This window comes from Anneissia japonica, unplaced genomic scaffold, assembly GCF_011630105.1.
Source record: "Anneissia japonica isolate Jap-2015-1 unplaced genomic scaffold, ASM1163010v1 scaffold287736_len1891122_cov214, whole genome shotgun sequence".
NCBI lineage: Eukaryota > Metazoa > Echinodermata > Crinoidea > Comatulida > Comatulidae > Anneissia > Anneissia japonica.
Genome location: NW_022756106.1, coordinates 569,341 through 586,087, shown reverse-complemented (window position 1 = coordinate 586,087; position 16,747 = coordinate 569,341). Strand labels below are relative to the sequence as shown.

General features: G+C 32.6%; 1 protein-coding gene across 1 annotated transcript in view; it reads left to right on the top strand.

The window, feature by feature from the left end:
- Positions 1-16,747, top strand: part of LOC117123907 (fermitin family homolog 2-like) — a gene marked incomplete in the record, with an annotated part of 60,327 nt that overhangs the window by 13,768 nt on the left and 29,812 nt on the right. The window contains 2 exon segments of the mRNA XM_033269974.1: positions 9,365-9,598; positions 9,720-10,143. Of these exon segments, the coding sequence (XP_033125865.1) occupies positions 9,365-9,598; positions 9,720-10,143 (658 nt within the window).

Sequence of the window (16,747 nt, the reverse complement as noted above, 5' to 3'; positions counted from 1 at the left end):
TATTTTTGCGTATGAATGTTTTTGGAAATTGAATTGAAAGGAAGTAAAATGGCAGTGATGTATGGCCATTATCATTAAATGTCTTAGACCTATGTGTTTCTTTTTAGTTCTTAAATTAAAAATATATTAATAAATATACACTGTACAAAAGTTATGATTGTTGACTCATATATTGTAGTGAAAGAATATTTGGCAATATCCAGTTTATTAATTTAAAAGTCGAGGCCAAAATGCTGCAGTTGATTCTGTTAATAAAATAAATAATGTTAAAAAGTAAATATTTTCTTAATTGAACCAGCATTTATCCACATGCCTATTGAAAATGTAAACATCCAATATTCTGTTTTCTTAACAGTAGTTGGCTAATGGTGAATACAGCTAATGATTGGGTGTTTCAGTAGTATTTAGTGTTTACTTGCTTTCTAGGAAATTCTGTTACCCTGACCCTGTTATGACTAATGACCTTATAAAGCATCAGAGAGGGACTATCCTTACAAAAATATACCAGTGGTGAAATTGTGTATTTACTTTAGACCACATTGTAGCACAGAGTTTACTATCATCAGGATAGTACATTTTTTACCATTCTCACAATTACTAAGTATATACTGTATTCAGTATATATTATTTTGATTGCTGAACTGTTAACATTCACAACATCTCATTTGTGATAGGATCTTGTGCGAGGTCATACATAACTTTTTTATCCTAGTACCTGTATATTTTTTTATTCTTCAGTGCAATTTTCCCTTCTGCTTAGATGCTTTTGGCATTATTAGCAGTTTGCTAATCACTAATAAATAAGATAACAATTTATTTTTATTTTATTTCCTCTTTTCTCTAAATGATTTTTTAAAGAAATAAAGATACAGTATTATTATTCTTAGCCAAAAAACATTACTGTGAAGCATGTGTGAAGTAATTTCGTGTACTGTGGCTTTGGACAGGCCAGTGGGCATCTGCTAAATGATTCATTTCAATATCATCCAAATGGATGCTGTTAATTCTGTAGTGTATTGCAACTTGTCATGAAATGGTGATGGATTAATTAATTAGTTGCAAGTTAAAGGTCATCATTGTATGAAAGGTCATGCTAAAAACAGCAACCATTTGGTCAAGAGGAGACTCTTAAAGTTTACTGCTCTACAAAATGTTTACTCGTTAGTTTGAAGCACTGTTGGGTAATCCTTTCAGATGACATCTTAGAATTTTATAACAGCTTAAATTTACTATTAATATACTGACAGCTTAGAAAATCTTAATTCTGTTTAAACACAAATATCGGTAGAGTCTTCATCAGGAATTTCTAAAGATCCTTGTTTTATTTTTTGAGTATGTAGTATTAGTATTCATTTCTGATATTCAGCTGTTTTATCTTACTGAGGCAGATTACAGCCTCATTTTGACATTTACACTCTGCATTAATGTATTCATATTTACTCACATTTAATTAATGTTCGTTTATTTTACCAATATTAAAAAAAAAAAAATTTAAATAGTTAAACTTATTTTATTTTGAAAGCTGCTTTTATTAGCATTTCCATTATACCATTACTGGTATCACTTGTAGTAGCACAGTACTAAATGCATAAAAAGATGGATGGAAGAAGGTTCAAGATAAACCAACATTTATTTCACTTTTACAGTTGCTACTATTATGGAGTACTCAAGTTCCGTCACTTTATTGAGTGTATGCTCTTTGGTCAGCATCAACAACAAACACACAATTCTTATTTAAACTGATTAATGTCTTAGAAATTAAATAGGATTAAACACATAACATCTAGAGTGTTATTGTTCGAGGATTAGATATGGAGATTATGCCATGTAGGAATTAATTTGTGAATACACAGCCCACGGTAACCACCGGTCTAGTTACACCATACGCCATCTGTACCATTCAGAATGCCCACACATCTGCGAGTAAATTTACTCATGTTGTGGTGTTTGTTTTGTGTGTGTTTGTAAACTTACTATGCAGCATAAATTTCAAAATAATATAATTGGTTTTTTTTTCAATTTAATTCTTTTTATACAACAAAAAAACATATGAGACATAAGATATCAAAGCAATTAAAATAGTAAAATGAAATAATAAAAATAGTAAAATAAATGAATAACGTAAAATTATAACACAAGTTGATGTGTGTGCACTTTACTAAATTTCCTTTACGGTAGTTCATGTAATCACGAGTTAGGCCGTATTACAAACATAATATCAGCTTCATTAAATGAAAAGTTTTTGTGTCTGGGCCTCTCCTTGTAAAAGGTCACAGAAATCTTTGATAAACAAGATTGTAAAATATTAGGGTAAAAAAAATAAAAGGTTTAATTTTGTATTGTATTCATCAAGCATATAGTATACCGGGGTAGTATGACACCCAATCACAGCCAATTACAAATTGGATGTTTATATTTTCAATAAGCATAGAGTTTAAGTACCAGTCAACAGCAAGATATATGATACCATAAAAGAGCTGCTTTTATAGCTTATACTAAATTTTGATTGTGATACTATTTCATGCTACCCAGTCAGGGAATCTGCTATAATCCAAGATCAGAACACAACAAATGAAATTCTGACCTACAGACTTAGTCACAAAAATCTAGACGTTGTTTAGGTTTTCGAAAAAATTCTAGGACAACCACGAGTTTCACAGTTATAAGAATGAAACTACTTAGGAACTCAATGAAGAAGAACCATTTAAAATTCCTTTATTCTTACTGTATCTGTGGTTTTAATTGTTGATCACTTGTGGGTTGTGGTTGGTGTGGTTTTCCACAATACTCTACCTAATGACATGTAGGTTACTTCCGTTTTCTGCATGTCTTTTGTTTTCTGCATAGTCTATTTTTGTATCTTTTTTTTTCTTAGAATCTGTTTCTTGAGACAACAGAGTAAAACAATAAAAATTCAAAATTGGAATTGTTAACTTTATACCCTATGTAATTAAAAAAAGCTAAGCTTATGTTACCCTAAAAGATCTATTTGTGAGTGTAATTAAAAAGTAGAACATCTTTGTTGACCCTCTGCTGTATCACAATCATTATGCTACGTTCAACTTGTAACATGCGAGAACTCGAGAAGAGTCCATTCATTTGACGAACTCTAAAATGGCATTTTTTTTCCTATTCGGGATTTATACAACCGCCCTCACACTTGAATTAGGACTCCGTAAGTGCATTCAGAACATTATACAGTGCAAATCATGAGGTTGCAAATAGAACATACAAAAAATACTTTTTTTTTTATCTGAAATAATATTACTTAAACAAATTACAATAAATACATTTGTTACATCCACCATTTTCCACACTACTTGTGCAAATCGAGGAAGAAAATTCTACTCGAGTTCACAACTTGTGTTTACAAGTTGACCGACCAGATGAACGCGTTTCACAAGTTGTGAACTGGGAAACACCGAATTCACAAGTTCTAATGAACGCAGCATTAGCATGGTTCTAAAACTAGGCCCTCAGTCTGGCGAATCCATCTCTGCTGTGTGTGGGTACAATATCATCTGATTTTCATTGGCATTCTGAGCGGATTGTCATTGAAATGATCTGCTGCATGTGCTTACTCATTTGCCTTGTGACTTCTATTGAATCGCGTCAGTTGACCATCAGCCTTTGATTGAAGTGTGTGCCTTAGGTCCTGGGTTCAAATCCTGCTGTGGCTCAGAATTTTTAAATTAATATCTTTGTTTTCTTGTCATAAGCTTAATGTTAATGTGATTTAAACAGTTGATCGTACTACTGTAGCCTGGTGTTATCGTTAAATTTATTATAATTGATAATTTTCCAGTTCCAGTTTTTTATTATTCAGTTTTGGAAAATACTTAAGAAAGTCTTAATTGCTATAGAATAAAATAATGATAAAAATCATAAAATACAATTCTGTGAATGCCTCCAACAGTTTCTAAAGATGATAAGTGCTATTGGTATATTAAATTAATATTGATATGTGTGTGGGCATGTTATCATAGGACATCAAGTTTCCTGTGCGAATTCTGGTTGAGTGGGTTTTCTTTAAGAAGTAGATAACTTGAAATTCTTGTTCTTGTGCAATTTGCTATGACTGATCACCTGCCGTTGAGTAAACAATGTAATCTAAGCCAAGCCATGCTATCATTTTTGTTCAATGACATCTATAATAATAATGAAAATTCAATATATAATAATTTAGTATAGCCTAATAATAATGACTAAAATATTTTAATAAGAAATGGTGAGGAATTATGAGATGTCTATTGTAGAAAAATTATATTTTTATTTTATTTAATATAAATTAATAATATTGAGTATGATTTTTCCAAGCTCCAATAATTATGTGGATGTTATACAATATACTATTCAGTCAATTTAGCTTAATTTGCATCACTCCTACACCCAAACTCTACTGTACTCCATCAATCTATGCCCAGATTCTGTTGTTACTTTAAAATTGCATTGTACGACGAACCCAACTTTGCTCCCTTTGAGCGCTAGACGATGTGATGACATCTACCGATGATGTTGCATGCTAGAATCGCGTCAGCCGACGACATACGCAGTGAGTGTCTGGCTTAATATGTTGAGACTGTTCAGTTTGCATTTATTTTCAATCCTTTCTCAGATTCTACTCGGTTCATCCATGCTCTGATTTTCCTGAGTCAATCCATGCTCAGATTCTAATTCCTGCTCAGATTCTGCTCAGTCAGTTCATGCTCTGATTTTGCTCAATTAATTCCTGCTCTGATTCTGCTCAGTCAATCCATGCTCAGATTCTGCTTAGTCAATTCCTACTCAGATTCTGCTCAGTCAATCCATGCTCATATTCTGCTTAGTCTATGCATTGTCAGATTCTGCTCAGTCAATCCTAGCTCAGATTCTGCTCACATTAATTAATTCTGCTCAGTTAGTCCTCATCCAGATTCTGTCAATCCATTGTCAGATTCTGCTCAGTCAATTCCTGGTCAGATTCTGCTCAGTAAGTCCATACCCAGATTCTGCTCAGTCAATTCCTGCTCAGATTCTGCTGTAGTCCATCCAGATTCTGCTAGTCTATCCATGCTAAGATTCTACTCAGTGAGTCCTCCCCAGATTCTGCTCAGTCAATTTAACAATTGTAGCGCATTAGTGACTTGTTGTTTGACTTTTGTAGTCAATGTCCGTATTGCGAATCGATAGTTCATGCAGGTGGAAAAGCTTGTGTACAATTGTTTTAGCATAAAGTTAATGATTCATTGAGTCGGAAAGGCTTCACACTATTCAATCAATACTTATGGAATGAATATAAATAAATAGCCCTGAATGGCCAGCAAAATGATGAAAACTAATTTAATATGGCATTTGATTAAGATTGGAAAAATATTAAGATTTGGCTGATTTTAGTAAAGTTGTAAGATTAACAAGTTTTTCAAAATATTGCATATAATTAACATAATTAAGTAATAGTTCTTGTATTGGTTTTGCCATTTATACTTTTTTGTTTTCGGTATTTCATTAATTACTTTGGTGGTTTGAAATAGGTTTTGTTACTGCAATTTAGGGGCTAGGGAGGTCCTACTGAGAATTAAATTCAGTCTGTAAAATATTGTACGATAATATAAGAAATTATAATTAATTATAAATAACTAATAATGTAGTGAAACTACAACCTGACTAGAACTAGTATTGAGTAGAAAAACGGCAGAAGGTTAGTATATTCGACAGTTAACTCTCCCTTCCCTCCTGGGAGACAGGACATAGAATAGTCCAGGAATATATTTGTTTTTTATGAAAATTTATTGTCCCTATGAAATATGAGCCTTACACCTTCTATAAATACATTATATTTCATATCTTACCTATAAGTAAAATATAACAGTGTTTCCTCATGGGGCCTCTTCAATTTATTCCTCACTAAATTGTCGTGCAATAAAACTTGACTCGAATTGTATTATTCATCAGAGTGTAATTGGCTTTAATGTTTGTGTTGGTAATTTGTAATCAGTTGGGATATAGCAAGAGGCTTAATTTGGGATTTTTAAGTTCATTTTTACAGATTTAGATTCAATAATAATCAAATATATTCTGTTTGTGATTTATGTTTGTCATAATAATTCTTCAAGGGATGTCTTGATTGTGTGTAATTGTCATAAAGGTTGATTATTTTATTCATTTTTGTTTCTCATAAAAACTTCCCATCAAAAAGTCAAGTTACTTAATTGCTGATAGTTTGCGATTTATTTTTGTCATAACAATTCTTCAAGGGATGTCTCGATTGTGTGTAATTGTCATAAAGGATGATTATTTTATTCATTTTTGTTTCTCATAAAAACTTCCCATCAAAAATTCAAGTTACTTAATTGCTGATAGTTTGTGTTGATGGAACAGTGCACTTTGTGGTCATAATTAATGAGTCTGTGTACTATTATGTTTATAAAATAATCAAATTGCAGTTGAACTCAGTACTGTATTGATCTGTGGCGTGTCTAACGGGTGTGGGGGAAGGGGTACCACACCCCCAGATAAAGTTTGCACATACATTTTAGCAAGAATTGTTTATTATTAATAGGTGTAAAATGAAATATTGGTTAATGTTGATTGGTGCATAATAATCACATGACATGCAGAAACTGCAAAATACATTGCATTGATTTGTTAGCATTTTAGCAAGCAATGACTTGTGGAATTGAAATTGCATTCTGGGTAAATAATAACGATTTAAATGTATGTAGAGTGAATAAAGGATTAAGTAAATCAATTCATTAAAGTCACTCGTTTGAGGATATGTCAGTCCCTTCTAATTATCCAGTCAATAGATTACAGAAGAAGTGGAATATATAATATATTTTGTATACAAACCAAATTCCACACATATACAGTGTCTTCTCACACAGTCACATCACATATTTATTATCTTTCATACAGCTACAAAAGAAAGTTACATTCAAAATTTACTTGTAACCACCCAATTTAAAAATTGAAAATAAGACAGTAGAGCCCATTCTTTGCGACATCCCAAATAAGGAGATAACCCTAATAAGGGACACTCCTTATAAGGAGACCCCTATTATTGTAAGTATTGTAACAAGTGTTAATCTCATATAGACACCAATATTACATTATTTCGTCATCCATTATAGTGAGATATATCAACCAATCAAAATGGGATACAGTGCTATGATATAAATATATTAAACATCTGGTAAAGATTGGCACTTTGACAATACTGTATAGTATAAGTTCCTTGTTTATATCAGTATTTATGCGAACTGAATAAAGAAAGTGAAAAATATATTAGGGTTCTATTTCATAAACAAAATATAGATGTACTCTGGGGATACAAGGTTTTTGTATTAACTAGAAAAAGAAAAAAAATTGTTTTGATTTTATGTTATGAGAGATATGAAAATAATGATATTAAATTACATAATGTATCATTTCTACCTAGTGAGTACTGTAAGTGACTATCCATTTGGATACTTTTCATAAGTTCATATCCAGTGTGTGTTTTTTTTTCTCTAGCACACTTAATTTCAACTTTGCAAAATCTGAGTATTTTTTTTTAATGGAACATTTATACAATGTCTATTAATTAATCAACCATTCAATCAGTTACTAAAAATATACTCCAATGATGTACATAACATATCCCACAAAAAATAACATAATTTATTTTATTATAGTTTTAAAAAAAAAATTGTATTCTAGATGTCATTGCATTTAAAAGCAAACATGTTTGAATCTTCGATTTACGATCTATTCATCTTTGGAAAGTGCTAACCTGTCCTGCATCTCTTTGATGTTGTTGTCATGGTAATGGATTGCCTCACCTAGATGAGTTTGTTTATCACCTTTTTGTTTGTCTCCTGAGAGTGATCAGCAATTTTAATAGTTGTTTAGCAGCCTATTATGAAGGCCTCAGACAGTCATTCTAAAGAGGCCTAGAAAAGGTGACATTTAAAGCAGAATTTGTTTTTCTACTAATCAGAGGTGTCCTAAATACGCCACTGACTTTGGAGGCTTATTTTGAGATGAAAAGATAGAAACTATACTGTAGAAAATATTGACATTAGCGGTTGTTTATATTTCTCTACAAAGCTCTGGATCCCTGCTCTTTATATTTAGCTTTGGGACCTTTTAAGAGATCAGCAACCTGAAAGACAGAAACCTGTACAATTTTTTAAAATAATTTTTCTACTACTAACAGGGATTTTCATCCTGATTGATTGTACCTGATATACGGACAGAAACCAAGTTATTTTATATATATTTTGTTGCTATTAACCTAGAAAGCATTAACTTATTTTAGCTTATGATACCTAGCAGAAGATGAAAGGAGGAACTGATACCTCTAGTGATAATAACCTATTACAGGAATGATGGGGAGAAAGACAAAGTTGAATTCTGGGAAATTGTTGGATGAGTGCCATTAACATTAGATTTAAACCTATAGGGATCAATAGCACACACTCTGCCATTTACATTCTAACATTTTATTATTTTACGTCGAAAATAGGATTAATTTATCTCTGCGCGTCCCAAGTCTCTCGGGAACGTGTATCTTAAATTCCGGTTTTTTGGCAGGTATTCGTCAGAAATATAATACGTTTTAAAAATAAATCTTATAATCGCCTAATGGGCTCGGCTCAAAACTCATCTTGTGCAATTCCATTTAGAAGATGGGAATCAGTTCAACTGATAATTGAGAGTGCTTTTCATTCATAGTTCGAGTTCAAGATCCATCACTTTAGTATATAACTAGTCATTGCAAGTACAATACTGTAACATGCAATATCACCAATATTTATAGGCACACCCACATGAAAAATTAAGTACTCAAAAATTAAGCACACTAAAAGTTGCACTAAAACATTAAAAGGTTTCTTAATATACTAATTAAGGTATTTCTTAATATACTACTTATAAGTATACTCTCAAATTCTAAGTACTAATGTAAAAATTATACTTTGTTTAATGCTCAGATTGATATTCGATTAGGCAGTGATTGACAATCCCCATGAGGATATATTTACTATATAAAGGGCCATTGTCTAGAAGAAAGTAATAGCTTGATTATTATACCAAGTTTCATGTTTTTGTATTATATAATTTATACATGATTCTGTGGTTTTCTATAGTAAATATATTATGAGAACCATAGTATTGTTGTTATTCAAATTAATGTTTAATAATAATCATTGATATTATACAATATTATCTGTTAACTCAATTGAATGCATAATTTTTATTTCAAGGTTTGTATTTTTTATTAATGAAGTATTTACCTTCATAAATCGTTAAGTTGTTATTTCTTTTAAAGGTTTTCCACTTTTGTTTATATTTCTTTATATTAATATGATGAGTAGCTCATTGATTATTACATATTATCTTCCAGGTGTATCAGTGGACTGGTCAGACCATGCCATGTGGTGGCCAGAAAAAAACACCTGGCTTCTCAGAACCAACTCAACACTTGACCAGTGCCACGTGATGGCCGATTCAAAGCTATGGTTCACGCCGATGCACAAAACCCTTCGAGTCCAGTTACCGGACATGCAGTTACTGGACCTGTCTGTCAATTTCTCCTGTAAGGTCTTCAATGCAGTACAAGATTTGTGCAAAGACCTTGGTGAGTTTTTATTAATTTTATATAATACAAATACAAAAAAAAATAAATACATTATAAATATTGTTCTCCTCAAATATTGAATCAGTACAACGCTTATAAATATTGGTTATTGTTCCCATAGGAATACGTCATCCAGAGGAATTATCGTTTTTAAGGAGACCTCAGGAAAAATCTCTAAAACCAAATGGTAGAGACACTCAAAAGAAAAAGCGTGGCGATCGTGACCGCGACTCCATGGCATCGAGCAACAGTGCTGATTTGGCGTCTACTGGAAGCTTAGATGGAATACCTCCTCATTCTCCAACACCTTATAATAAATCCAGGTCAGGTACCACTACTCCTGGAACTCCAGGTTCGAACTCCAGCTTTCCCGGTCACAACGGAACAGCCGTTTCCATATATAGCACTGGATCTAGCTATAGCGATGGGTCTTGCGAAGGCCTTAACACATCGCTCACAAACAGTCCGCAGGTCCCATCTCGAGAAGCTTTGGATGGACTAGTCAAGCCCAAGTCCTTCAGAGATAAAGCTATAATCAATAAAGGGTAAGCTAAGATCATTTCTGTTTAATTAATGATAAAAATATCCTAACAAATGTTGATTTTGATACATACCTACTTCCGAAGTGATAACTTAAATCAATGTTATATCATTTCTATTCTTGATAAAAACATACATCAATTGAAATATTGAAGGGCAATCAGCACCTGAACGGCAAATCCAAACAAATGTCATTATGCCCTCTGCTCTTTTCATATTGTAAGCTGAGGAGCGAAGGAATTTTGCATATATAATAAACCTTTATCTATTTTTCAAGGATCCCTAAATTTGTATTCTTATTTTTGAGGTTGTCCCTTAGGTACATGATAACATGATACTGATGCACGCACTAGGTGAAGCGAAGCATCTGTAATGATCATCTCATCAAGCACTCCCCACCCCCTACTAAGCTAGGGTCAAGTTCTGATACTTAATAAACAATTCGTCAAATGAAAATACGAAGATGTACAAAAACCTATTGTCCCTTCTGGGTGTTTGAAAATAGTAATTAAACCTGAATTTTCCTTGGCACCACCAGCAGGGTACTGATTTTTGGTGCAGTGTTTATGTGTACATGTTATTGACAAGTCTGTAATCAAAGGAATATTGCAGAGGAGTGTTTTACTGATACATCAGTTTGATTGTCATTAATGAAAACTACCAACCCTCCAGAGACTCACAAATTGTGAGAAAAAAAGATGTTCTCCATACCCGTGGGGATTTGAAAGGTCATTGACATGTAGATTTCTTTCGCAGGTCAAATGAGGATAGAATCCTTAGAGGATATAGATTATACTCAGCTTTAAAATACTTGTTATTTCTGCGTTTCTTTTTTTTTTTCATATTATAAACACTGGTTTTTCCATTATACAGACAACATTAAAACATTTATATGAAGTGAGCAAATTATAAACAACAGGATGAGATTAAACAAATCACTGTTGAATGGTTTTCAAGCTTTATACAGGTTTTTTTTTTTTAGCCAAAAATCCACTTGTTTATGCAGTAAATGATGATCCCTTTTACAACACAAACATAAAGACATGATGTTCTTTCTACATATTAAGCTTTTTATTAGGCTCAGTTAATGGAGTTATTTTTTGGTTTTGGAAAAAAAAAAGCTTGTCTGTTGGCAGGATTTGAACCCAGGACCTTGAGATTAGGAGAGCGAGCATCTTAACTATTGTGCTGTAGTCGCACTGAGACCCTGTGTTGGAAAACAGGCATGACCACTAAATTTGGAGTGGAGTTGTATAGCTCAGTGGTTAAGTTGCTTGCCTTCTAATCCTAGTTCTGGGTTCAATTCCTGTCACAGCAGGACATTTTCTTAATGACGAAAATCAACTCCACTCCCCAAACCTCAAAAAGAGACTTGGTGTATAAAGCATTGTTATATCCTGTATGTTTTTGAAATAAATATAAATAAAAATAATAAAAATAAATATAGCACCTCTCATCATAGATATGTCAACATGAAGAGTTTAATTTAACTACTGTGTGACTTTAAGAAGTACTGTATACTGTATTGTAAATTCTGAGTTGTGTGATGAACAGGGAGGTATTCTCAGAGTTGCTGCTGAACATTGACACAGATTCCAGTATTTTTAGAGGGGAGGGTACTTAAATTAATAACACCAAGTGTGGGGGCCAGGTGGATAGTCAGGCCTCAGTGAGGTTCATAGGCAGAGCAGGTGTTTTGTTTGATACTCACTACAAATTAGATCATGTCAAATCGATTAAAATTCTTGGGCATGCACGAAGAAATGATATATCAGATCTCATCTCAGCGACTTTACACGCCTGAATATGGACTGTAAAAGGTTCTGAGGTGTTCACTCTTACGGTACATACATTTCTCTGACAGTTTTTAAAACAAGGATAAGATTTCACACATTCATTTCTCTGTATCTGTGTGTTATAGCAATTGAAAATTACAAGTAAATACTTTGTCATAACTACGGATTCATAAAACAGTAACGCTGTATTCTTTTATTATCCATTTGGTTCTTGAAATGTCTGGTCATCTATTTGTGGAATAATAAAAATTCGCTAAATCCTTTAATTTCCCAAGTTCGAGACATCACCTGACTTATTGCCATGTTCCCAAATAATGAATAATACCTCAGTGACTCTTTCAAATTAAGCAATTAATTAACTTCATCTTGTGGAAGTTTCTATTTGTATAATTCTTAATTTTCTCTTGGCTTAATGCTCAAGCAAACATATATGTTCAGCTGTAAAAATGATGGTAGAAAGATCAATACAATGTGACTAGAAGATGCCGGAACTAACATTTTAAATGCACTATGTGATGTGAAAGGATTTGCAAGTGTGATATATTCTGTAAATATTGCATGAAGGATATTTGATCAGTGGACATTTCAAATTGCATTATGGGGTAGTTGATCTGTCAAAGTGAAAGTTTGACATTTGATGAAATGGACTATAGCTCTATCCACACTATCAAATTTACTTTGACAAAAAAATGTGACAAGCCCATATATAGTAATGCTATGCCTATATATGGTCATGGTGTGATGTCATCATTCCCATATATGGGCATATCACACTTTTTTGTCACACAAAATTTGATAGTGTAGACAGAGCTTAAAACGTTTCTAATTATTTTTTTAAATAATTATTACATAGCCTGCTTTGCTAATAATATTTCATGACAGTTTGTTTTACTACAATTAATGTTTGTCAATAAATTTTGTTATATTGGTTATTATCAATTACAGAATTATACAATTTTCGAAAATAACACACACACACAAACTGAGATAATATTCGCATTGTAACTACTTATATATTACGACTTGCAATTTATAAGATTGTTAATATTGCTTTCACATCTTCAATCTGCAGTAGGCCTAAAGTATTTCAAAATTATTTTGTTTACAAAATTGATGTGATAACCCAGTTTTAAAATACTCAAAGTTCACAGTCTAAGCTATTATATTGGGTCTTTTCAATGATTACTATATTAGTCCTATTTCAATTAATTGCCAGTTTGCAAAAATGACAGTGTAGTGTTGGTATGAGCCAACTTGATAATATTATTAGAAGATGTAAACATAATAACCATAGCCCTAAGCACTTTATTCAGATGAGTGGTCATTTCTCATTGACCTTCTGGTCAGCTGGTTCTACAGTATTGAAACACCTTAGGTCAATAAGGTGTACTTAAGCTTGTGAATTGATGGGAAATTCTTTCTGTGTATTCAGGGACTACAGTATGTAGCAGTTAATTTGTTTAAAAGTACTGTATTCAGTTAACTTTACCTCAGCATTTTCCTATTATGCTGTCCTATGCCTCAATTTTTTAATAAGGCTTGGGTTCCATACAATCGCTACATGCTATCGCTGATAGCGTTCAGTGATGCTGATTGGTCGGTTGAATCGGGGAACTTTCCCAATTGTGTTGGGGACTGCTACGCAGTATAACGGTTGCACCGAAACCACTGAAGCGACAGTGTAGTAATTTTATGGAAACCAAGATTAACCAGTTTCCCAGACAAATCTCTTTTGATATTATAATGCATTAATGTATTATTGAAATGTACAATATATCTATATTTTAAAATAATAATGATAATTAGTTGAAGTTATTAAGATGTAAAAAGTGCAATCATGTGTTTTGCCTGTCTGTAAAATCTTCTTTTTATTGTACAATTTATTCAAATATAATTCCAAAATATTCTTGGTTAGTACTATATTCTGATCATGAATAATTTTTGTAAAGAAGTATCTAATTTACTCAATTTGCCAATGATCCAATGAAAAGCTCTCGAAGTTGGCATACTGCCAAAAAAGTGACTTTGGATAAGTCTGTTCGGAATAGCTGACTGCCCTAAGATCGAATGACATTTATTTTCACGTTTAATAATAGACTAGTGGTTTCAATATTTTTGTGTGGGAACTTCCCAAAGATTTTTCTCATGCATTTATCATGTGCTTCAACCTCTAATAAAATATTCATACATATAGTTACACTACTAAAAAGCAAGTTAATTATCGAGATTAGACCTTAATGCATGCTTATTCGATACATTAACATGTTTTACGAGAGATGCAAGATATTCTGTGCAGAGATATTCTAAACTATACTACATGAAAAAGATGTTGAAATAGGTTATAATGGGACTTTAAATATATCCTTTATTTTTCTCTTAAGGTCATTTAGAGTAAACTAAATGAGAGTATGATTTGCATACAATGTCATTCTTTTTAGGTTTGGGTACATATTATATGGATACCATTAACACTTTATATATTGTTACTGTAATTAGTTCCTGTGGTTGAATTGGAACATGGGTATACCAATCAGCTAATCAAATTGACATGGTTAAATCCTTTTGACTGAGGATATGTTGGTAATTATAGGATTGATCTAAGCTCTGTCACAGCTTTTCCTAATGCATCCACACAGCAATTACAAAAGGCTTGTTTCTAATCCATTAGTTAATAGCCAAATACTAACCTCATTTACCACTGTAGTTCGTTTTTCAAAAGGCCTTTACTGGAAATAAAAATTGGCCAAAAATTGCTTTTTCAAGAAATTGCTTTTTTCTCACAGCTGAAACATGTTTTAAAAAAAGGACGCAACTAACCGATTTCAACTGTGCACTTTTTAGCTGCAACACAAAAAGTGATTATCAGGTTAAATGTGGTCTCCAGGCTGTCTGACACTCATTAAAAAAGCGGTTATTAAAAATCAGTTATTTTGTGTTTATCAGTAAAAACACGCCCATAGTAATGGTGTGTATTATGGCCTGGGCATGGTTGATAGCCCTGTGTTATGATCTTGAGACTGTACACCCCCCGGGGAGCTCACTTGCATACTTATCAAACAGTGGGGGGGGGGGGGGTGCCGCAGCCACTTCAAGGCATGAGACACTTTTGCTACCTATTTTACTGAAAGTTCTTATGGACTTAAAATACCATTTATACCAAAATCGCACTGTGCTCTGCTAACATTATGCGGAAAATCGTGGCACTTTGACACAGGATAGGCCAGGGATTTTTAACTACCAATTTCACACCGGTTATTTCCCACACTTGTGCTACAAAGTCCTTGCAAGTATACTCCATAAATGCTGCAACTGCCCCCATATTTCCCACACTTGTGCTACCAAATCCTCAAAAATATACCCTGTAAATGCGGCACCTCCCCGTATAGAAATATTTAAGAGTGAGCCCCCAGCGTATGACATGAGCTCAGGGCATAGTATAGCATCAAGGAAGCTCACCTTCAGGCTTTAAGTTTGAACCATGTTCCTCAAAGCAGTCAATATTTGTATTTCATACCCAATGAAGGTTGGGAGATATTGGATGTTTATATTTTTAGTACCCATATAGTTTGAATCCCGGTTCTTGTGTAGGTACAGTAGGCCTATAATAATCCATAAGAATAGGACTACAGTATCAAAAAAGTGTGTAACAGTTACTTACTGTTCAAGATATTTACCACATCATCATCAGTTGATCAGATATGTTTGCAGCTGTATAGTATCCCTGTTTGATTTTTTTTTTTTTTTTTTAGATTTTTATTTTATTGCACATCTGCTGATTTCACTACTGATTCTACACAATCGTTCTTTTTTTCTGATGTAAAGTGTTTATTGTGATATTTATTATAAACAACTTGTAGCATTGCCAATTCATAGGTCCATGCTTAATAACTGGATAAATCAACCATAGGCCTTTGTGAAAAAATTACTTAAACAACCATTACTGTTACTACAAGTGCTATAAGTGTTGCTACGTACATAGGACTATATAGAATAACACTTTATTTAACCACTGTAACACTTATCAACTCAGTGATGCTTTTCACCAAATCTGTGAGAAAGAAATCATAATTTTATATAAAGATTGGCATAATAATCACACTAACATAATGATCAAAATTAATTAATAAATTTAAGTGTTTTGCTATACAAATTTACAAATAATAATCTCAAATAATTATAATGAAGGAATGAATTAATAATTGGTTTTAAATAATAACCTTCAATAATAATGGGAATTAATTTATTTCAAATAATGATCAGTAGTGTGTAACAATGTTGTTATTCTAGTCAAAGTTTAAAAAAAATCAAATGTTCAGATTATTTTTGATGCTAAAGTTTGAAAGGCATGTTTGTGTTGATTTTATTTTTAAGCAAACATGTTCAATGGGGTCCTTGTTATTGATAAATAAATAGTTTACAGCCTCCATTTGCGGTTTACACCTACAGGTTTAGTGTAAATATTATACTAAGAGAGATATTTGAACTTCTGGAGATATTTTGGCAAAAACAGTCTCATGTCTTTCAAAACCGAAAGTTGGAAGTTAAAATTAAATAGAGTAGAAGTTGTTAAACGGGTCTACAGTTGAACTCAGGTCGAGACTGTTTTGCTTGTGGTTTTTCCCGTTGTTTTTTCTACCCTAACTCAGTGGTTTTGGAGTTGCAACAAAAACTATTATTAATAATACTATTATTTCATTAATCACTTTCGACATCACCGTTTTTATTAAATTTGGCAGTAGACACACGTTCCCGCTTGGAGCCTATTTTTTTACGTGATTGTGGAACATGATGTAGCACTAGAAAAGTGTAAACA